At 32.2% G+C, this 24,022-nt stretch overlaps 1 protein-coding gene across 1 annotated transcript; it reads right to left on the reverse strand.

Moving 5' to 3' along the window:
- Positions 1 to 6,214: 6,214 nt before the first annotated feature.
- LOC129882977 (nicotinamide adenine dinucleotide transporter 1, chloroplastic) lies at positions 6,215 to 19,484 on the reverse strand. The gene is made up of 9 exons (XM_055957503.1): positions 18,886 to 19,484; positions 18,616 to 18,711; positions 17,357 to 17,463; positions 10,682 to 10,730; positions 10,449 to 10,558; positions 7,607 to 7,701; positions 7,420 to 7,508; positions 7,196 to 7,290; positions 6,215 to 6,734 (listed from the first exon to the last, which is right to left on the reverse strand). The coding sequence occupies exons 1-9, from the start codon at positions 18,956 to 18,958 to the stop codon at positions 6,498 to 6,500; spliced, it is 951 nt and encodes a 316-aa protein (XP_055813478.1). The 5' UTR covers positions 18,959 to 19,484; the 3' UTR covers positions 6,215 to 6,497.
- Between the last annotated feature and the right edge of the window lie 4,538 nt (positions 19,485 to 24,022).

Below are 24,022 nucleotides of genomic sequence, written 5' to 3' on the forward strand. Positions count from 1 at the left end.
CATTCACATTTAAGCAATCACGGGAGTTAATTTGAACAACAACAATATTGAGTGAAATTTTACCAACTCAAGTTTAAGGAGGGTTGAGTGTACGCAAATTTTATTATAATCTTATGGAGGTAAAGAGGTTATTTTCGAAAGAATCTCTGTTCAAGTGCATCAAACTCAAGTAAAAAGGGAAAAAAATAATACAAAAAGCATAACAGTTAGTAAGAAAACCAGTGTAGACCTATAAGAAAAAAAACAATACCAGCAGTAAAATAGTATTATAATCGAAACTCAATACACAACATATGGCGATAGATAACAAAAGTAAGGCAAGAGAACACTCTACCCCTACTTATAACCTTCTACCCTAATACGTGACTTCCACTCATTCCTATCTAGAGTCATGTTCTCGATAATATGAAGTTGTGTCATGTCCTGTTTAATCACATCTCCTCAATATTTTTTTGGCTTATCTCTACCCCTTCCCTACAACTAGCCTCTGGTACTTCCTCACTGGGGCGTTTACACACCTTCTCCTTATATGTCCAAACCATCGTAATCTCGCTTTCCTCATCTTGTCTGTGACAGAAGGCACTCTCATCTTCTCCCGGATAACCTCATTCCTAATCTTGTCGCTCCTAGTATGCCCACACATCTATCTCAACATTTTCATCTTTGTTGGGATATATACTATTAACCATGAGTTTAGATGTAGTATTTATTATAGAATAATTGTTTATTCAATTTTGATATAAGTTTTAATAGATCATATATTCGTTTATGTGTCTATTTACTTATATAGTAGATGATTTAGTGTATAGAGTTTTAGCTTATACATAGATGATTAAATCATCGATTCTTATAAATATAAATTTTTTTGTTCACAATCTAAGATAGCAATTGGACAAGCCATCGGTATGATTGTAGCACAAGATTATATGTAATTTATCTTGATTATAGAAACGGTATAGTTTCAACTTCTTGTACTAATACATTTTGAATGTATTAAAGGGACGAGTAGAGATAGTTGTTTTAGACTGACTCACAAAAACATATTCTCTAAATTATTAAATATACTTATATTCTCAATCCTGATATAACTATTAGGATCTGTATATATTAATTATTGTTTTAATTTATTAAAAAGTGAGATTCTGAGATGGGTCAATATGCCTGATAGATTGGTTGATAATAATATATATAATAAGTCAGTTGATGGAATCCATGTCTCGATATAGAGATTGATGATATACCTTTTTGAGAAGCTTATAAGTTTTCATTGTGTCAAACCTTGCAAGTAGATTTATGAATCCGATACATGAAATAAGTTAAGCGGTGCTCTAAAGCAGTAATTTAATTTATTGATTAGTATCTGTAATCTTAACATGAGGAATTACATAAGTGTTTAATGGAGAATTTTGAAATATAAATAGAGGAGTGCAATTACGAATTTCTAGTGGAATGATTTGTAATTTATTATGGTAAAAATAATTCAAATTAATTATTTTGAATTATTTCCATAATAAGGAGCCTTAGTAATTGATTTTGTGGTCCATATTTAACTAGAACTCACAATCCTATTTTCAGTTTTAGACTGGAAAAAGGTCCCTATAAGTAGGGGTTTCTCCTAACCTAGGAAAAAAAAAGTTTTCTATACAATACTTACCCACTCAAGTATTGAGAGACATCGGCTGTGAACTTGGGATCACTGTAGAAAACTACAGAACTACAGTCTAACTTGTGGATTCGCTTGAAGGTATCTACTCAGGCTTCAAAAGGTATTTATCGAATTAAATTTCAACAAGTTTATGTATTCTATCATGATTATATATGTTCTAGCATAAACTTATGTGTTATCTACTATTCATGTAAGCAGTAAAATTCTTATTTCCTTCCGTTGTGCATATAATTTTTCAACAATCTTCATAACATGCATCTTCTAAATATGTGAATTCTTCGCAGGCCAATAGCCCACCCCCATACAATAAAGACATGAGCTAATTTGACAATAATTAAAACTCTACAACTATATTACTAGCAGCAAAGGAGGTACATTATTTTTGGAGCTACAGTATATAAATACAGTTAGATTTTTTATAATTTTCATTGTAATTTATAATAATATTTTACCATGACGTTCAAGTTCTTTGAATTGATTGTTCATGACATCGTTAAAGAGATTTTGACGATATATCACTAGACCCATAATAATAAGTTCAAATCATCTTAGTCTCGCCTCCCTCATCACAGAGACCACTCTAATCCTAGTATGTCCACACATTCATCTCAACATTCTCATCTCCGCAACATACATCTTCTGAATATATAAATTCTTGACTAGCCAACACTCCACCCCATACAATATAGACAAGAGCTAATTTGACAATTAAAACTCTCCAACTATATTATTAGCTGCAAAGGAGGTACATTATTTTTGGAGTTAGGTATATATATAAATAATGTTACATCTTTTTATAATTTCCATTGCAATTTATAATAATATTTTACTATGACGGTCAAGTTCTTTTGAATCGATTATTCATGACATTGTTATAGAGATTTTGAAGATATATCACTAGACCCACAATAATATGTGAGAATTTATAAATAGATCTGATATGGTAACTTGAAATTTAAAATAAAATTGAAGGAAATATCTCCCACCCCCCTTCACCCCCAAGGTCTTTCATTGGTGCCCTAAAAGTGAATCAACTAATTATAGATCATAATTTGACTTATATAGTTCAATACTAATTATATGCTTCTGTCAGTTCTGTTGGTGGATTATGCTCTCTTATCTCTAAATATATTGTTATTTCCCCCCTCTAACCACTCCCATTATGTTTCCTCTTTTGATTATTTTTTTTACTTTTAGAATAATAAAAAATCATGATAAAATTCCCTCAAAAATAAAATAAACTAACAAGAAGACATTAGAGAACTAAATAACTCTGCAGAGTCCCATTTTCACTTTTTTTAAAAAAAAAATAATTATAACAATGTCGTTCGAGTCAGCTAGTGCACCTTGACTAATTCATGAAATACCTACTATCTTAGTAGCTCACATTGACATAGGTATCTGATAACTTTGTCCATCAAACTTGAATATATGAGAAGAAATCGTCTAATATTTGTGTTTAAGAAGATTCATAGAACAAGCTATCAAGCAATTTCATCAAAATTGTGTCACAAGTTGCAGCAATTAAGTGGAAGGGAAAAAAATAAAATAAAAATATTATTTATCATACCTTAAAAGGGGCAAAAGAAAGTGTTAGTAATATAGAGCTTTCCCATCATGGTAATGCTTTGGAGTTGGCCCAACTTATGGGAATGCCAGGGCAAAAGTTAAGAGACAAAAAGTGAATGTGATTAGCAGTGAAAATCTAATGAAACTAATATATACTTAACACTAATTAATATTGTATTCTCTAACAAAATTCAATACATCTTTTTTTGTGTACATTGTAAAGAGATCACAATTCAAATCTTAGTATCACTAATCAAAGTTATAATTTATTTTGTAGTCATTAATACCAAATTGAATTTCCTTAATTAACTATGTTATTGTATGATAAAAAAAAAATAAGAGAGGGTAAAGTGGTCAATTTCCAATAACATCATGAAAGCCATAGCACTCCTAACATTTTTTCCCCTCACTTTTGTTATTTTGTTACTTTAATTTGCCCACCGACCAGACTTCATAAAGGGTGTGGAAAGCAATTCCCCACATTATCCTTCTTTTTCTTTAAATTATAGAGATATTACAATGACTTATCATGGCCAAAAATTACTACTAATAATTGTTGAAAGAAACCAAAACCTTCATGATACACTTGTAATGTTACAAGGTTATGCACAACATTGATCCTTCGGAGTGGAATTGATTAGTAGTGCTTAGTTGAAATTTCATTAGATAGCTACTCTTTTTTTAGAAAATAGTACGTGAGACTTCCTCCTTATATGGCTCTATTCGAGCATTCGTTGATCCGTGATTTTAAATCAAGAGGTGTAGAATATAATTGAATTTTATTATTTATTTATTTATTGGAAACGGATACTAACAATATATAGCAACTATATAAATATAACAACTTTTCATTATGTAATGTGTGTGTGCTTCCTACATTATAAATATTCAATTACAATTGCTTTTTTAGAAAGGAATGGAAAAAGTTGAAGATTTATGTGTAACCTTGCTTATGAGAGAAAGCAATGAAATTAGAAATAGTACTAAAGGTCTCCTTTTTGAATCATAATCTTCGATCCATCAAGGGATTATTTTTTGTCTAACAAAGGGTGTTTTGTTTGGGGAAAAAAATGAAGAAAGTTGGATAATAAGACTTGAAGCAAAAGATGAACTATCTCAACTACAATTTGGTGAAGTTGAAAAACAGGATCACTCTATTCTTGGATACCCAACTTTAGAAGAAAGCAAGATTAATCCTATTTCTATTTTATATTATATATATATAAGTAGTTTTATAATACATGCAACAACAACAATTCTTGTGTAAGTACACTTATAGAGACGTGAGAAGTTTTGCTTTCGCTATCGACTGACTGTCACGTTAGCAGTGCTATATTAGATTGGCACCCTAATTGGAGTGTTGGGAAGGGTGATGTGTATGGAGCCTTATCTGATTCCTATTTTGTGAAGGTAGAGATCATGTTGTTTTTTTATGAACCCCTCGACTCAAGTAAAACATATCAAACTCAAGTATGGAAAGAAAATATAGTAATGAATAAATCATGCTAAAAATAAAAGAGAAGAATATTAGCAAAAGAACAAATAGGGCGTAAATAAAGCAAAGAAAACAACAGATAATAAAATAGAAGAATAAGATAGTAACATGGAAAACTAGACAACACTCAAATACCTATTAACCTTCTACCCTATCTCTCGCCCCTTCATACCCTTCTATCTAGGGTTATGTCTTAATAGTAGAAAAACTAGACAATGCTCAAATACCTACTACCTCTGTTCCAATTTATGTAGCACCTTTTGAATTTCGAGATTCAAACAAATCTATTTTTTATCGTAAATTTTTCATACATCTTTTAAATATTTTGAATTGTCAATCATGGTAACTTATAGTACTTTTTACGTAGTTTACAAATATATAAATTTGAAGATTTCATGCGCAAATTCCAAGTCAAACTTAAATTGTTTGACTCTTAAAAAATAAAAAGTATCACATAAATTGAAACAGAGAAAGTATTATCTTTTACCCTATTCCTCACCCCTATCTAGGATCATATACTCTATAGTTTCTATATATTTTTAAAATTTTCATTTATCAAAGAATTTGATGTCTGAATTTACATTGGACATAGATTCTGCTGTGACCTTGCAAATTTGCTTCTTCCTTTTTTCCTTTTTTAAATGTAAATAAATTGACATTTCATAAAAAGTTTAAGATATTTCAAGAATAATGTGACCTTTGCAACTGGCAGCCAATCATCTATTGGAGTTCTTTTGATACTAACAGTTATTTAAATATCAGAGATATTTGTTCCTTCAGATAGAATTTTTCCTTTTCCAAAAAATTAGATTCCTCTTGCTTTTAGAAAGTCCTGAGACAAATTCTCATACAATTTCTCAGGGCCAGCACTTCATAAAAAGAAAGAAGTCATCAGTTGCAACAATACGATCGGTGTATATAATTTAAATTCTTTTTTATGGTTGTAAATATTGATAAATGAATTGATTTTGATAAAAAAAATGTTGCAAATAACAGTTATCGTATTATTTGTTGTTGTTCTTATTTTTTTCCTCCATTATTTCAACATGATTTTTTTCTCCATTGTATTTCCCTTTCATATTTGATTTAATATGTTTTACTTGAGCCGAAGATCTATCTTAAACAATCACTTTACCTTCATAAGATAGGAGTAAAATTGCGTACACATCATTCTCATACTTACCTACTCCCTTCCGTCATTTTTACTTCCACTTTGAATTTTACATATTTCTTAAGAAATAATTATTGATATAAATATTCTACCACAATATTCATATTTATTGATGTTTAATCTTAGATCTTGAAAAATATATTTGAAGAATAAGTAATTAATGTTTGAGGGTAAAACACGAAGAAAAAAAATATATTTTTCTCTTAATATGCTAAAAGTGAAAAGTAAAAATGAATGCATTTTTAGTATAATTAACAAATAAACATGACCATAGGAGCAATATGATATAAGGTGGAAAGCCGAAAAGCGTAAATGCCTCAAAAAGTTCCCTAACATTCAATTTCTCAAAGTTCAGTATAATTTCTGGTCTTCCTACATTTCAGCTCCTTTTATCATCATCATCAATTTCAGTATAAAAATGGTATGGCAAATTTGTTTCACAATGGCTTTTCTATATTACTATGACAGCTAATAAGAAATAAGATACACAACCAATGAGGAGATTGCTGCAGATGAATCAGTCGCCACACTCCAAGGACTTGATGAACTAAACTGCTTCTACTATGGTGAATCAATCCCCAAGTCGGCGTGACTTCCTATAATGTGTGAGGATGAGGATCAGAGGGGAACAAGGTTACAAGGAAGCGGTGAATCATCTCAAAACTGGTAAATGTGATAACAGCTGCAGGGGTAGTCCGGATTAGGTTGGTTGCACAACCACGGTAAAAGCCTGTGATACCTTCTTGATGAAAGACCTTCTTAATGCAGTCAACTACACCAGAGTACCGTTTTTCAGAATGGTGCCCTTGTTCTTGAAGCCTTGAACGTACAACCTACAATGAAATTCCAAAGAATGGTTTTGTGAACGTATGTTTTTGTCATACACTCGATTCCCTAAGCTTTTTCCCAACACATGCAAAATCTAGTGAAGTATTTCAACCATAAATTGACCAAAAAACAAAGCCCGAGAAGCAGAACAGATATGAGAACACGGGTGCTTTCCCAGCAGAGATAATTTGGTAGAATTTGCCTGTTAGGAATATAATGAAAGCAGGGAAGGAAAATGGAAAATAAGGTATAAGTTGCTGGAATAACAAATTTTCATGTATCCACAGAAGATGGTATAAACCCATCACCCCAGAGCTAAATATCCCAACAAAAACAAATAAGAGGTAGGCAGATCTTGAATTGCAATATTTCTGTAAAATTGTGCACCAAGATGTCAAATAGTATACCACTTTATGTTTCAGTTAACCATTTAAAGTAAATTAATAATGCAACCAACGTAACATACCTCGTGTGGATACGTCAATGTAGAAGCAAATATTTTGGAGACTGATGATGCAACGGCAACATCAGGGGCCCCAAGCTTATCCGTTGAGGTGTTAGCTGACATCATCAAAACAAGCCAGCATTCAGACACGATGACATCCTTTCCAAGAGGTGGGAAAACAAATCTAAAGATACTGAACTAACTAGAAGTGGAAGGAAACATTATGACCAGAAGTGAGTAATCACCTCGCTTGGCCAAGTAAATCTTAATTTTCTCATACGTCGGAAATTGGATAGCTACATGACTAACACCAGCCAAAGCAGGCACCAGACCGCTGTCCACCACAAAGCAATATAAGTCAGCAAAAACAGATGTAGACAAGCAATTTGAAACATTACGAGCGACAAATTTCATGAAATAGCAAACACTGACCTGTACAACCCACGAATACCCTCTTCATATGCTATTCTCCTTAAAGCAGATAATGTACCCCTGTAAGGCTCAAATCCTGTTCTCATTCCTTGCGTCTACAGAAAGTTAAGACAAATGAGTACGGGTGAGAATATGACTAATGCTTTGTTTGGTGGAGTACATTTAGCTTATATCTTTGGTAAACACATCTTAACCATTATTAAACGGCATAACTAATTGACATTAAACAATACTGGTCCAGCCAAAAAGATCCTTTTTACCATATCTTTTTACACCAGAAGTACATAGACATTAATTAATCAATTAAATTGTGTAACAATTCTCACCACTACATTAGCTACATATTCCTCACAAAATAATAGAAACACTAAACATGGAATGTTGTACTTGTTTATATAAGCTCTCCAACTTGGGTATGAAAATGCAGCCGAGCCAAACAGGTAATAAGTTAGCTTGGCTAGCAATAGCCCTGCCCTGAATGCCTAACCTGTCCTCCTGTGAACACCCTCAATCCCCTACCACCACACCCGCATACTCACAATTTCTAACTTTTAAGCAAAAGTAGACTGCTTAGAACTAAAAAGACCCATCTGGGCATGAAGTAATATTTTCACTATTTGAACTTCAAGAAAAATATTGAAATAGAGATTTGGTTTTAATGTGTTCTCAAGTGAAATATTTCACTCATAGATCTCTAACTTTCACAAAATTATATTTCACTGAAGTTCAAATCTCACACTTTTTAACCAACTTCAACTTCAACTCAAGTATTGTCCAAACGCCTACTAAACCACAAATGAACAGTGACAATTAGGCTGATTTAGAACTCAATTAAAAAATCTTACAAAAATCAAAGTACACACATATCATGCACACAACAATCAAACTTGGGAAATTTTAATAGTAAAAAACAAAACAAAACAAGTGGATCACAACCATTCAGAAGCAAGGATAAGAAATTATAGACCAGGAGATCAAATTCTAAGAAATGCCCAAAAGTAGAATACAGAACTGGAATGGACCTAAAGCAATTAGATCCCAACTGAGATAGAACAACATTGTATTGCATTCATCTATTCTGCTTTTAGCCAGCAACAAGCCTGCAAAAGCCACCCCCAAGATGCAAAGGCACAATGACATTATTAGACGTAAAACTCTTAGGGGCTGTTTGGTTACTGGATAAGGGACAAGTTATTCAGGTATAAAACTTTGAATAAGCTTTACAATGTTTGGTAGTACTTTTATGTCATGTATAAAATTCAACACACATATTACTATGTTTGGTTAGCAAATTAGAATGCCACATAATTAATACATGTATAAGTTATGAGTCAATCTAAAGGGGGCAGTCCGGTGCACTAAGCTCCCGTTATGCGCAGGGTCCGAGGAAGGGCCTGACCACAAGGGTCTATTGTACGCAGCCTATTATGAGTCAATCTATGTATTATTTTATGCGGGGTAGAAGGTGGAATAACTTATACCTGAATAACTAATACATGAATAGAAAAGTTAAAATGACTAAATTACCCTTTATAATTCCCAATTAAATACAAGTCTTTTTTGTGTTATAATTAGCCAGCAACATGTTATATAAAAAATCGCTCACTTTTTTCTTTCTCGTCTTTGAAATTCCTCTCTCAGCAGCTGTTCTGAGTATTCTAAGCCGGAGTGTTCAAAGTGGCCTTCAAAGTGTTGGAGATTTTAAGGGAATCGGTGAAATATGCCACTTCTCGCATTCTCGTCTTCTTGAATAGTGCATCTCCGAAGGACAAAATAATGAAGGTAAGATACTGGAAGATTCACCTATCAGATTCTAAGGCTTTTGCAGATTCTAGGCTCACCCAAAATTCACCTATCAGATTCTAGGCTCACCCAAAATTTGTTTTAAAAAAACAAAAAAATTTAGGTATCAAATAGTAAAAACAAACTTCCTCATATATATACTCACTGGTTCAACTATATGAGAAAGGTGAAAAATGTGGCATCCAAGTTTCTATCTAAAACTTTGCTTAAACAAGATGCCAAAATTATTTTAAAAAAAATAATTAAAAAAGTAAGAAAAATCAAGGGTATTATGGTAAACAAATAATTTATTTTTAAGAAGTATATAATGTTTATTACTTTTTAATATAACAAATCAACATTCAAAGAAATTATTAAATCTTGCATAACTAAATCCTGCATAAATAAACCATGTATAACTAAACCCTGCATTACTAATACCTGCATAACTCTAACTATCAACCAAACGGCCCCTTAGGGTATATATTATATAGAAGTACCACCTTGAGGCAGTTTTCTGCAGGCCTGGCAACCTAATCACTTTGTCAGATCTCATGGTTAAGAAAGTGTGCCATAAAAGCTAAACTCACACTCCCTCTCTCAGTTGGTTACTAAAAACAAGGAGATATAGAACACCCTCACATTTTCTTGTGAGAGATCTCTTCCACTTTCTGTTTTCCTCTTGTAGGATAAGGGAAAGTCACACTGGTACATGTCTTTCTTCGAAAATCCCCCCCCCCCCAACCTGACCAATTCTATAGTTATTAGAAGAAACCGGAAGGCCCTTCCAGCTGCTTTATTATTTGTAGCTTTTGACAAAATATTGTTCCACTCCATACCACAAAGTCAATACCAAACACTTTAGTAAATTCGCTCTAATGTCAGACCCAGCTTTCGTTTAAAAGGATTATTACCAACATCTTTAGATCTTTCCCCAAGCCACACAAATAACAAAATCAAGCTAAATATTTTTTTCTGAAATGGAAAGGAATGGGATCATATAGGATCAGAAGGATTAGAAATCAAGCTAAATATTAAAATTTGGATTCATGAAACACACCTGAAGACGTGTCTTCACAACCCAGAGAGGATTTGTTGCAATTGTTGTTGCAGCTCCCGCACCAGAAGCAGCTAACATGTTTGCACCTATTGTGAGTTGATGAGTTCCATCTACAACAACCACCAAATGGAAAGTATTTACAACTAAGTGCAATGTAGTTTATCAAAAATTAATTTGAAAAGTTAATCAGTCAATGGAATAACATCTTTGAGGAAAGAAGGTCATCTACTGACCATCAGAGCCAAGAAATCTTTTCAGTTGATCATATATAGTAAAATACACCTGCAGAAAAGAAAAATATGTGTGAGATCACTCTTTATATAAACTTAATTACTTCTCTATCAAATCGAGGAAGTCATGATCAAATCTTTAAAACTAAGTGCATAAACATGATAATGTAATAAGAATTGAAGCACACAACTTTAATTTTAATTAGTGGAAGAGAAACAGTAAGTGACTAAGTGTAAGCCTCCCTTTGTCGCCATGTGCGGCCAACACTTAAAAGAGTTGACTAAATGATATGATGCTGATATGCAAGGGATACAGGAAAAGTTTCAGAAAGACCTTTTCATTGGAACTAAATAGAACTCAGGAGATTCAAACGCATTGGGAGAGTGTTCGAATTAGCTTACCTAATCCATTTTCCCATACGAACAAAAATGAATGGGACAAAGATTATGACTAGAAGCAAAAGAATCTGAAATGACAAAACTACCATCATTTCTTAGAAGTTACCTTTCTGTGAAAACAGTTTGATCCTTTTTTCCTACTTACGCATCCCCCTCCTACTTCAACGGCTCTCCACTGCTTTTGCAACTCAAGTCTAATTTCTGGGACTTTAGTGTAAGTAGCATTAACAGTAATATTTTCGAGAAAAGCAATGTCATTTTAGATAGGCTGTAGCACCAGAAGTATAATGCACTTAATTTACACTAGATATTAGTACAGCCTGTGCTTTTGTAAGCAAATCAATCAACCCAAGACAGTTAGGATCTGCAATATGAATTTCTAGAGAACTTCACTTATAAGTAAACAAAATTTTTACTTATAACAAAGCCAAGCAAGATAGTGTTGGACACAACTATGCCTAAGCAGGACAATGTCAGAGGAAGTGGTGGGAGGCCAGCAGCAATACTGACGTGCAAATCATTCTCTCCACTAACATAGTCTGTTCAAGTTTAAAACGAACTATTGAAATATATCACAGTATCCTCTTCATAGACATTATTGAAATATATCACAGTATCCTCTTCATAGACATTCTGTAAAGTTCACCATAACATTGACAAGCTAATATGTTTTAGACTAAAACAGCAAGATGTAGCTTTACCCTCAAAGCATCAGTAGTTCCTTTCTTTCCACATCAATGCATGGAATGTTCTACAAATATTCGTTAGTTCCTTTTTCATCTCATATCCTATCCAGGCCCAAAATACTTCTTTGATGATCTGTCATATTATCCATTTCTTCCCGAAATCATCTAAAACAGGTTACACAGTTGTGTTGCAAACAGGCAATGCGAGCAGAAGTGCTTATTGTCTTCATCTCTTTACACACACATGGCTTCTACAGCTCTGCATACCTTTTCTCCATAGATGTCAAGTGAGACAGGCTTCATTTACTATCACCAAACTGAAGCATGGAACTTACAGGAGTGTCGTAGCCCAATCATTTTTTTGAGGCATTTTTGGACACAAAGAAAAGAAAAGGAAATTGGAAGTAAGAGAGTTAAAAAAGATAATTTGGTCCAAAAGAGGAGAAGGATGCAATGGGTTGAAGTCCATCAATTACGCTACCTACATGCTTCAAAAGAAGCTTTATGGAACACAGCAAATAGCTTCACTTGCAAACAAGGATCAGAACTGAGAAAATAGATGGAAGAAAAATTTTGACCCAATCACCTAGCCACCTCAAGGTAAGTATTTATGAATAGTAATTCTAACACTTCAATTCATGTACTAATCAAGAAAACACAATTATTGATTTTCAAGATTAAAACCTATTGAGATAATTCCACCTACTCTACTCCATTTATGAAGATAAAAAAGATTTGTGGTGGAGAGGTTGAAATAGATAAATCCTAAGTTCTACCATTAATGAAGTTTGTCGGGAGAATGGGGAAGATGATAGAATCCTTGAATGGGTGTTGATTATTATGATTTGGCGTGACGCTAATGATAGTTTTAAATCCATTAAATACAAGAATTAGAATGGGTGGAACCTACACTTAAATTAGCTAAGTTGAATCATTTGTTACTGATTATGGGATTGAGTTGAGTTAATGTGTGCTGTCGATTGCATTTGTGAATAGAGAATGGTTTGAAAGCCGTGTGAAGCCTAATTTAAGCTACAAGCTAAGGTAAGTAAGTTAAGGCTAACTTCCTAGTTGGGATTTTTGTTAAAATTCATGCTTCCTACGTATTTCATAAAAGGTTTTAAAGATTATCTCTAACTTTAAGTGCTTGTGAGGGTAAGTGGGCCTAACTCTCCATAAAATCAGTTAAGCTCACATGATTTAAAGGTTTCTAAATGTTATACATATATATGTATGCCACTTAGTTCAAATTTCAGATAAGCAAATAAACCTCAAAATATGCTTTCTGAAAAAGTTTCAAGCAGTAGCCTGTGTGTATGGAGCTGTCATAATACACGAGGAGTGTTGATCTATCTCCCATGGAAAAAGCTTTACAATGGTCCTGCGTGTATGGAACTGTCATCGTACACGGGGGAGCGTTGGACAGTGAGCCAATGACATATCTCTAGATTCATTTTCTGAATTTAGCCGAGTATAGACCTTTGTACTATTTTGCTTTCACTCTCTTTACTAATACTCCCTCTATCCCAATTTATATGATGTAGTTTGACCAAGCACGGAGTTTTAGAAATATGGGAAGGCTTTACAATGTTCAAAAACTACCCTTAATAAATAATTTTTTAAATAGAAAAGTACACCTTTGCCAAATAAGTGGGACCAACAAGGGTAAAATGTTGATAGTGTCATCAAATATTTGTCAAAATAAGAAAATGTGTCATTCTTTTTGGGACTGACTAAAAGGAAAGTGTGTCATATAAATTGGGACAAAGAGAGTATTAACTTATCTTTCTATATACACATGTGAAGGAGTTACCAAGCAACTTTGTACTATTATGCCTTAGCTATATACTGGGGCTATAACTACAATTACCGCCCAAAGGCATTAATGTATATTCACAAATGCAATCTGCAACGCAATCGTGTATTTGTGTTCAATTTGATCAATACAAGTGCATTTACCAAGCCCATTCAACTTACCTAATTTAATCCATTAGGTGCCGCTTAGTTCCACCCGTACTAATTCCAATATATAACGGGGTTAAAATTATTATTAACACCTGCCGCGCAGTGGTGAAGCTAAAATTTTCACTAAGGGGCTCAAAATATGAAGTAAACATGAGAAGAATCCAAAGGGATTCAACATCTATTATATATAAAAATAAAAAACAGCTTATATATTATTTGAAACTGAGAAAAAATTATATGTAACGTTTTTTCATATATAATACTTCCTCCGTTTCAAGAAGAATGACCTAGTTTGACTTGGTATGGAGTTTAAGAAAATAAAAAAAACTTTTCAATCTTATGATCCTAAATTAAAGTTATGTCAAATATACCAAAATGCCCTTTAATCATATGGCCTTAAATATGCCACGTGGAAAGTTGAAATTAAAGTGTTGCCGAAAAAGGAAATGGGTCATTTTTTTTGAAAATGACTAAAAAGGAAAGTAGGTCATTCTTTTTGAAACGGAGGGAGTATATATATATATATATATAGTGTAATTTTCCAATGAAGGGGTTCTGGATAACCCCTTTGCCCCCAACTTGGCTCCACCCCTGACGCCACTTCATAATGATCAAATAACCAATTAAGTGGTCCATTATCTTCCTCATTCCTCCAACAAACTTCATTGATGGAGGAACTTGGGGTTTATCTATTTCAACCTTTCCACCGCCAATTAATGCCACAAATATCGTCAACCTTCATAAATATACATCATAAATGAAGTAGAGTCGGTGGAATTACCTTAATAGGTTCAAATCTTGAAAATCAAGAATTGGGTGTTCTTGATTGATTTAATGTAAGGTATTAATACATAGATTAAAGTGTTAACATCAACTCATGAATAACCATAAATAATGACCTTGAGGTGCTAGGTGATTGGCTAAAAAATTTCTTCCATTTTCTTTTGTTTCCAAGTTTCCTCCGTTCCAGGCTCTGTTCGCTGGCTTCACTTGAAGCTATTTGTTGCATTTCATAAAGCTTCTTTTGAAGCAAATAGGCAGCGGAATTGATGAGCTTCAGCCCATTGCGTCCTAGACTTCTTTTTTCCCTTATTTTTTGGACCAAATCATCCTATTTTAACTCTTTATCTTTCAATTTCATTTTTTTGTGTCCAAAAATGCCTCAAAAAATAGTTACACTATTACATTCTCTTCCATTTAAAATAACATTCAATCTTGAACATTAAACGAGCCATAATCATGACAAGAGGGGTGTGGACGCTTTGCCTTTACATTTATCTTGTCTTTCAAGTTTAATTTTAGCCACTCTTTTGATACTCCACACTCTTCTAGTTCAATCTCAAACCATTCCTCACATTGACTTTGTCTCAGGACTTTAAAATTAAATTTTCCAATCTGTATACGCTTTAACAAATGTCAAAATTGCCCGGGGTCTTTTAAAGCAATCCAAGTTGTTCACATGAAACATATTCTGAGGTTTATTTGCTTATCTGAAATCAGAATTCTGAATCAAGTAGCATACATATGTACATATGGCATTTAGAAATCTTAAAAGGAATATATAAGTTTAGTTAATTTTCTTTTTGTTATGGAGAGTTGGGCACTCGCTTGCCACCACAAGCACTTAACCTCAAAATAATCTTTCAAACCTTCTATCAAACATGCAGGGAGCATGAATTTTAACAAAAATTCCCGCTGCAAGTTAGTCTCAATTTACCTTAGCTTTAGATCAAACTAGGACAAGAGAGCTAGTCGACATCCTCGGGAGTGAGTGTCTGGAGGCCAAGGCTGTTTGCGGTAGGAGATAAACTGGCACTCCCTTGTGTACGATGATAGTTTCATACACGCAGACCCTTGTTACCATTTTCTGTGGGAGATAGGCCAATCTTTACCGTAGGTGCCAAAAAAGAATGAGAAGTAACCCGGAAAAAGAGTAAAAGAGAACATAACCTCTGATATGATAAGCAGAAAAAAAACAATCGAGGTCCTAATTGTATGACTTAGGTATAATGTCCTTCAAATGTGGACTCCCTGTTTACAATAACAGCTCCATACACACTGGTTAAAAGTTTTTCAAAAAAAAAATATTTATTATCAGTTAAATCAGTTTTCAAATTGGATTCAAATATCAGCTTTTAGTACATACTTAGACTCTCAATTTATTAGTTAATCAGTTTATCAGCATACTAGTTAACAGCTTTTCAGTTACAGTAACAATTCAATATTAAGCTATGATCTGCACATTATTATCTTTTCAGCATTTCATGCTTTCCTCAATAAGTCTTACTCCGCCTTCTGGGGTAGTCAATGAGACTTACTTAGTACCATGTTGGTAGTACCCAGCCCGTATAGGTTTGCTTCCTTTTTGGATGCAGATATAGGTAAAACTGAGCTCGATGCTACTACTCGTGGATTTAGTTTAGCTTCATCCCACTTAGCGTATGCAATAATCTGGGTCTACATTACACAAAAAATACTCTATGAACAAACATACCACCACCAGCATGCACACAGCCAATGGAAGGGATTTGGAAAATCTACCATAAGTTACCCGAGATGACAAGAGAATTTGGTTTTGGTTAACAGGTTAACTTTTATTTATGTATAAATATATATTCTGTGGCAGAAGGAAGAAGGAGAAATTACAGAACACAATGCGAAGGTGAAAATGGGAAGTGGACTTTTTGATCACCCGATCAATCAACTACACCTCAATCAGAAATTAATATGCTTGGCTATATGAATCCACTATGTCATTCACTTATTTGTGAAGTTCAGAAAATAGAGGTTGCCACTAGAATTAGATGAAAGGCTTCAGCTGAAAAACAGCAGACAAGAAGTCAAATGAAAAACAGAATTTTTGACAACAAATTCAGGAGGTTGGACTTTTAACAAGAAGAAAAGGAGGACAAGTCATGGATTAAACCAAATAAGTGTTACGGGAGAACATGACATGGGGGAGATCTGCATCCCGATTTCAGTGGAATCATTCACCACGACCAAAGATGCTCAAATCAGCTTTCTTACTTGTTGACATCAAATATGGACAGTAAAAAGAAGGTAATGACTAAAGAAAATAGACAGGGTATATAGCCATACTCTAAGGGCACATAGATAAACTATTGACTTATCAATTACATGTAAGCATCTTTTTTTTTGGAAGTGGGGGTTATTGCAGAATGACATGATTTAAATGTGTAGGCAAAAACAGGCAAGTACATCGAGCATGACCTTGGAACAGCACGATTATGACCTAAGAACAGGATAATCAGAGTCCAGGAACTTCAACTCCCTTATTAACCAATTACTAAAAGAAATAACAACAAGAAGTTAACGTGCAGAAGCTAAGAGAAAAGTTAGTCTATAAGCAACAAGGAGATGGAACAAAAGCTAGTAATTTCCATTAGGCTCTACATTTTCCAGATTGCACATCCTTGTAGCTATCCATTATTTTTTTTGACAAGGTAAAGGTTATCCTTGTAGGCTGTAGCTATCCATAACAACCAGATCAATAGCACGAGCCACGTAGAAAACAGACTTTGATCTATCCATATAAAAGAATAAAGAGACTACATAACCAGAAGTCAGTGTGATGCTAAAGTTAGAATTGTAAAATAATCTGACTCACCGCCCAGTTTGGAAGTAATGCTAGCACTGTTGGGGAAAGCCCTCTGTACATTCCACGCAACCCCTCTTTTTGAAATATATGCTCCAAGTTCCCAACTATAAGACTACCTGATTATAAGAAGAAACAAAATCAGCTACCGCTGATATATTCACTATGTAAAATTTTGCTTCTCGACTCATTTTTTCATATGTTTAAGTGTAACTTGATGATAGATAATTATCTGTCCCCAATATAAGCATGCATGTGTAAGTGTCAGTGGTGGATTTACAATGTCACCAACGACTGTGATAGCATCCACGTTGACATACCTTCATTAAAATTAATGGGCTTCAATGGAAAATCAAGAATATGTTTATCACGAAAGAAGTGTCCAAATTCAAGCCCAAAAGGAAGAAGATTGGGCCACGTGAAGCCCCAAAAGAGAGCCCAAAAAATGGACGTTCAAAGTCAAAGTTTCCTAGTTTAAATGCTCCTTATTTGAAAGTTTCCTAGTTTAAAGTTCCTAGTTTAAAAGTTTCCTAATTTAAAGTTTCATAGTTATTATTTTCATAAAAGTAGGATTTGAATCCCATTCTATTTGGGATAGGTTTTCCCTATATATAGGAGTAGGTTTTATTATTTTGAAAAAAAACATGATGATTAATATTTTTTGAGAGGTTTCTCTTCTTTATACCTTTGTGTGTGGTGACTATGGATTTATCTTACAACCTTATAAGAACGATTCGAGGTAAGATTAATTCTTAATTTGATATCTTTAGCTCTTATTCGTAAATTAAAGAAGGTGATTAGTCTTATACTAATTGTTGTCTCTAATTTCTTAGAAATAGGGATCTAGATCACTTTTGATCTAAGTTCTTGAATTGACTCTATTTGTATCATAATTAGTTTTAATCCGCTAATTTTGAATACTAAAATCAATTAGGGTTCTTAGCACTTTTCTTGAAATTTAGGAATTTTATTCTCGAATTTCACATATCTTTCAATCTCTGTCTTTAATCTATATAATTTCGATTCCACATTATTTTCTTCTTTATTCAGGCAACCCGATTCTTATCAGACTGCCTTCCATCCAAACTACATATTAGCTGAACCATTTGGTAAAGTATACACTTATACTGAATCTACACCTATCGCCACGAAGTAATGGGTTAAAAATCTGAAACGTAATCAGATAGAAAGCAGCTTAATGGGAGATATAAGAACCTCAACTACATCAAGAACCATTTTAACAAATCAATAGGAATAGAATAAGGCATTACCTCTAACGTTAGCATTTCCTAGCTTTGGCAGCCCATGAACCTGCAACCTAGTCTTAATAACATCTAAAGGGCACACAAATGTAGCAGCAATTACTCCTGCAACATATCAATTCCCCAAATCAGAACAAACGCTTGGATCATGTGTCAAAAAATTATATCCATATATACGTTTAAGCATATCCATGAGAGGGGGGGGAAAGGGGTGAGAGATCTTCCTTAGAAAGTACAAAATAAAAATAAACCCCTATTTCTTTTTTGGAAAAATCTTACCAGCAGCGGCACCAGCACCAGCATTACAAAGTACCCCTTTGGGAGTAGGTCCATGAGTAGTATCAGCAGCCATTGCTATATCTAAAGAAAGCAGCTGCAGAGATATCAAAGACTAGAACTTGATTCTTGGGGTCCTCTCTTGAGAGGGAGATCGCACAAAACCACAGTCGCATGGCCAGTGGATATAACTCCAAATAATCAAATTCAACAACCCACACACCCAATCTCTTAGAGCACCAGATTTTCCTTCCAAACACTACTAAAGGGGCAATTCAAGATTCAATTAATTTTTTTTCAAAAAAAGGGTTTTTTGGGTGTCGATCAGATCAAGAATCGAAAATGGCATCTATTGGAAGAGGGATAAGGTCAGAAATTGAGCTTCAAAATAGTACCACCTCGCACGCTTGCAGTGTCATCAACCACAGATAATCACTCAGATGGGTCCTCCAAAGTTTACTTCATTGAGATAAGAAACACACACATTTTCTTTTTTCCCCAATTATTTTTTGCACTTTCTTGTCTGGGCTGCTTGCTTTTGCTACCAATCAGTGACTTCGATTTCATTATAATTTTAAATATTGCCCAAATCTTTTCCTAATTACCAGAAAAATCAGATCTGAGAAAATGATAAAAATGGTCTCTTATTTTATTGTAGTAGGTTCAAAATAATACAATTTCCTTTTTAAGTATATAATAATTTGAGCAGTTTTCATCCTCTAAGTTTAGGTGAGTATTTTTTATTACTAATAAATATTTTTATTTAACTCTGATTGTTAAATTTAAATAGAAAAATACTAAGTGGAAACTTATATTTGGACATACAGATTTTGTACTTTATTATGTTATTTTGGTCTATATCAAGAGTTTGGGGTAATTTTTTGAAGTGCAATTTCTGTTATTTTTTGTATTTGGTGTAATTTCAATATTATGATTTGTGAAGTTTTGATAATTCTTTTTTTTAATATTTCTAGATAATTTTTGTCATAATTTCGAATAAATTTAACAATCAAAATTTGATAAATATTTGATGGAGATCAAAAATATTTATTTATGACAAATTTAAAGAATCAAAACTGTTCAATTGATCCTCAAAACGCTATTTTAAATCTACTACAGAGATAATGGACCGTTTTATCATTTTCACTGTAAGATACTTGGATATAGTTTTTAGTAGTCACTTGGACAAATAATTGATTACAACTAGAAAAGAATATTTGAAGTTAAATTTGATTTTTTTAAAAAAATAATATTATATTGACATAAATTTTGGCTAGAAAAAAAGTTAAATTTCTGTTAGAATTTCACTTTAAATGTTCTTCAATTTTATTTTATTTTAATATTTCAAAAATTGAAGTTCTATGTAAATAATGACCTCTTGATTTTATTATTTGTATAAAAATATTATTTATCGTTAAATATCTTAGTTACCAAAATTGTTTTGGTTTCCTTTCTCCTTTCTATAATTTTTTTTTTACAACAAATTTGGTCCCGTACTTGGAAAGAAAAAATAATACACATGGCTAAACAAATTAGAAATTGGTCTAAGCATGACCTAGTTATAGCAAGAGGCTCGCGTTGTGTGGAATTTTATGCAATGAACATATAAATACAAGCATGTAAGATCAAGAAATGAAATCAAGTATTTAATTGAATTATCATAGAAAATAACGAAAGTGAAATATACATATTGCTTATGATACACCTCAAGGTATGCTTAACGTCTTTGAGGCATTTGTGTGTGCATACAAAAATAAAAATAGATATTCATATTAATTAAGAAAAAATAAAGTAACGTTATCAATAAATGTTATGAACTAGGATCGATTATGCACGTCAACAACAAATGTAGCATTGTGTGTGTATTCATTTATCCTCATTTGTTATATTTCATTATCTTTATGTTAATTCAATATTATTTCATAATTATACTAGGCATTAAAATGAGTTCAAATTCATTATAATTATGACGACTTAATGCACACTTTAATTTTTGGTTATTTTTTTGAAAGTTTCAATTAAATCATCAAATAATTATGCGTATGATACAATGAAATGAAAAGGCTTTACAAGTAAATGAAAAAATGATGGTTCAAAAAAAAATAAGAGGCAAAGGAATGATGATCTTCTTACAAATAAATTGACTATTGATCCATGTCGATCAAATTTTATTTTAAAAAATGGTATTTGCTATAGTCACTAATATTGAGATTATTAGAAGAGGACATTTAAAAATATGTAATAATTATATATAGAATAGAAAAAAAACATGAAAAAAAAATAAAATTACTACTTTTTAATTAATCTAAAATACACCCTAACATTGAGAGGACGGAATCATTAGTTGTGCGACTAATATGATCTTATTAATATTAATTGATAACATGACACAAATACGTAATTACAGTAACAATTTGTTTCAAATAAAAAAAAATTAAAATCATCGAATCAATTTAGAATCGTTTGTCCACAATCATAAAATAAATTTTAGAGAAAGATACACTTACAATAATATTATGAGGATAAAAAAAAACTTCTGTTACAAAAAAAAAGTATCACCTTAGTTAGAAAAGCATCGTTATATTCACGATAAACAAATAGAACCTTATTAACTATTTCATTAGGTTCGTATATATCACTGTTAAAATTAAAAAAAATCTAACTTTCTCATAACTGTCATAACAGAAACACTTAATCTCAATAGCTCAATAAAATCAAGATACTGATAAGTATTGAGAAACAAAGCATGCCACCAACTTGAGAAATTGATAATGTTATCTTAATTTGACCAATTGATAGAACATAATTTTCTTAGTAACTGAGCTTTCGAACACCTAAAAATATTTGATCAACTGTTTTGATTTTAAACTACATACCTTGTAAGCATTGCAAATATAAGTCAATTTCTTAAAAAAGACAATGTTAACTTGTAAGACATTTAGAATGCATTTTCTCAAAAAAAAAATGCTTAGACTATATTTATATTTTACTTTTAAGTGACCACAAATAATTTCAGAAAAGATTTTGAAATAGACCAAGTACTAATTTGAGGTCTATTAGTACTCACATTACTACAAGAAGTTAGACGGCTAGATGGTGACCAAAATTAATTTCATACTTATGTGACTTTTAAAATGCCACATAATTTTATCAGATATTTCAGTAATAAACAATGTGATGGACATAATATAATTAATATCATTAAGATTAAAAGAATTATAAAATTCGTGAATAATTCATATATGATTTTGTTGATCATAAGAGCATTGCCCTTCAAATGTAAATTTACATGGATTTGTCCTTGGAGGGATTTAAAATCATTTCAATTCAAAATTCATGGATCATATCAAATTTTAATATTTTTTCTGTTTCCAATTCTCCATCTAATTCCTTTTTTTTTAGCAGTAAATCTCTTCTACAAATAATGCTCTTCCAAATTCAAGAAATTGAAGAGGAGCAGTCGGCATTAAGAAAAGAAGTATTCGAAAAGTATTTATTTTGTAGTATCATATGAAGCAAATAATATTTTTTGAGTTAAAATTCTACATGAAAGCTTAAACAACAAATTTTTATTAAACTGTTTTAAATCTCTAGGGACTGAAATCAAGACATTCTTTAGATTTTGCCTCACAAATTTTTTGCTAATTTTCATAATGTATTTTTCCTCTCTCTTCATTTCGTCCCCATCAGAAATCAGAGAAAATAAAAATAATTTCTTTACATAAGTTCTCATGAAATTGAAAACAAGACTATGCATACGAAGGAATAGCAAAAAGCACGTACTCAAGCATTACTTTTTTGGCCCCAGGACATGCCACATATATGTCAATTTGGGGTGTTCAAATGAATATTAGTCGAATAGAGGCATTTACGCAACAATTCATGTCTAGTTTGATGGTCTATTGAGGTATTTAGAATGCACAATTCATGTCTAGTTTGATGGTCTATTGAGGTATTTAGAATGCGTATTTAGAATCCGTTTGAACATGATATGAAATTATGACTTGAAATTAAATTGATTTTAAATTAATTTTTTGTTTGGACATGTAATTTTATTTTTTTAAGTTTATTTTTTTCAACATGAAAAATCTGTAAGTTGTGAAAACTATCAAACTTTCCCCAATTATTGTACAATTTTACCAAATGAGTAAATCATACTTCATAAACAATATGTCATAATATCCTAACCCGCCGTATCAATAAATCACTTATCTCTATGTTCCTTTTATAAATAAATATTTGTGTCTACAAACTTTTAAATATATAAAATTTTATAAAGATCCACTAATCACCAATAACAATAACTAACTATTTTTTTTTAATATAATCCGTTAATATGATAAATAGAATCTCTTCATGCCAAGCATAAGCCTTTTTCATATAAAATTTTAAAAAGACATAATACATAAATATGCCATTTAACTTTGTCTCATTTCACATCTATGCCTTTCAACTTTGAGTGTGCACAAGTAAACACTTAAACTTGTATAAAATTAAACAAGTAGTAGACACACATATCCTATGTAGCACAATACACGCAGGACGCCACATAGGACACAAAATTGCCATGTAGGATGTCATGTAGGACGAATGTGTCTATTTGTTCAAGTTTTGGATAGTTAAAGTGCCTAATTGTGTACTCGTAAAGTTAGAGGTCATAATTGTCAGTTGAAGTCAAGTTAAGAGTCATATTTATGTATTATGCCATTTAAAAATGATTAGGTCTTTTATACAAAATATAAATTTTTGAATGAAATTTTTTAAAATCATGATTTGTAATTCAAATCATATTTTTTTATTATAAAATTTGATATTTAAAATTATAATTTTAAATTACTTATCTAAATATAAATTTTAAACTATAATTTCATATCTCATGTCAAACGGAATAATTTGAATATTTTTTTTTCAAAGGAAAAAATTGTGGCAAAAAAATCAAGAACCAAAAGGGCACATGGGAATATTCAAGTACCGAGGGGTAGGTAATACGGGTCAAGGCAGTGTCTCTGATTGGCTGAAGTACACACGTGTCACTAAACGACTGCACCTGAAAGTAAAGGGAAAGCTCAAGGTCCTTTTCTCCTCTCCACAACTCCGCTTCTATTTTTTTTTCTTCTCCATTTTTATTTATAAAAATAAA

This window comes from Solanum dulcamara, chromosome 3, assembly GCF_947179165.1.
Source record: "Solanum dulcamara chromosome 3, daSolDulc1.2, whole genome shotgun sequence".
NCBI lineage: Eukaryota > Viridiplantae > Streptophyta > Magnoliopsida > Solanales > Solanaceae > Solanum > Solanum dulcamara.

Excerpts from the sequence above, each read along its gene's own strand:
- LOC129882977 (XM_055957503.1), bottom strand. The coding sequence starts at position 18,958 with ATGGCTGCTGATACTACTCATGGACCTACTCCCAAAGGGGTACTTTGT. Across the intron at positions 18,712-18,885 it reads TGGTGCTGGTGCCGCTGCTG|GAGTAATTGCTGCTACATTT; the intron begins GTAAGATTTTTC and ends GATATGTTGCAG. Across the intron at positions 6,735-7,195 it reads CATTGACGTATCCACACGAG|GTTGTACGTTCAAGGCTTCA; the intron begins GTATGTTACGTT and ends ATTTCATTGTAG.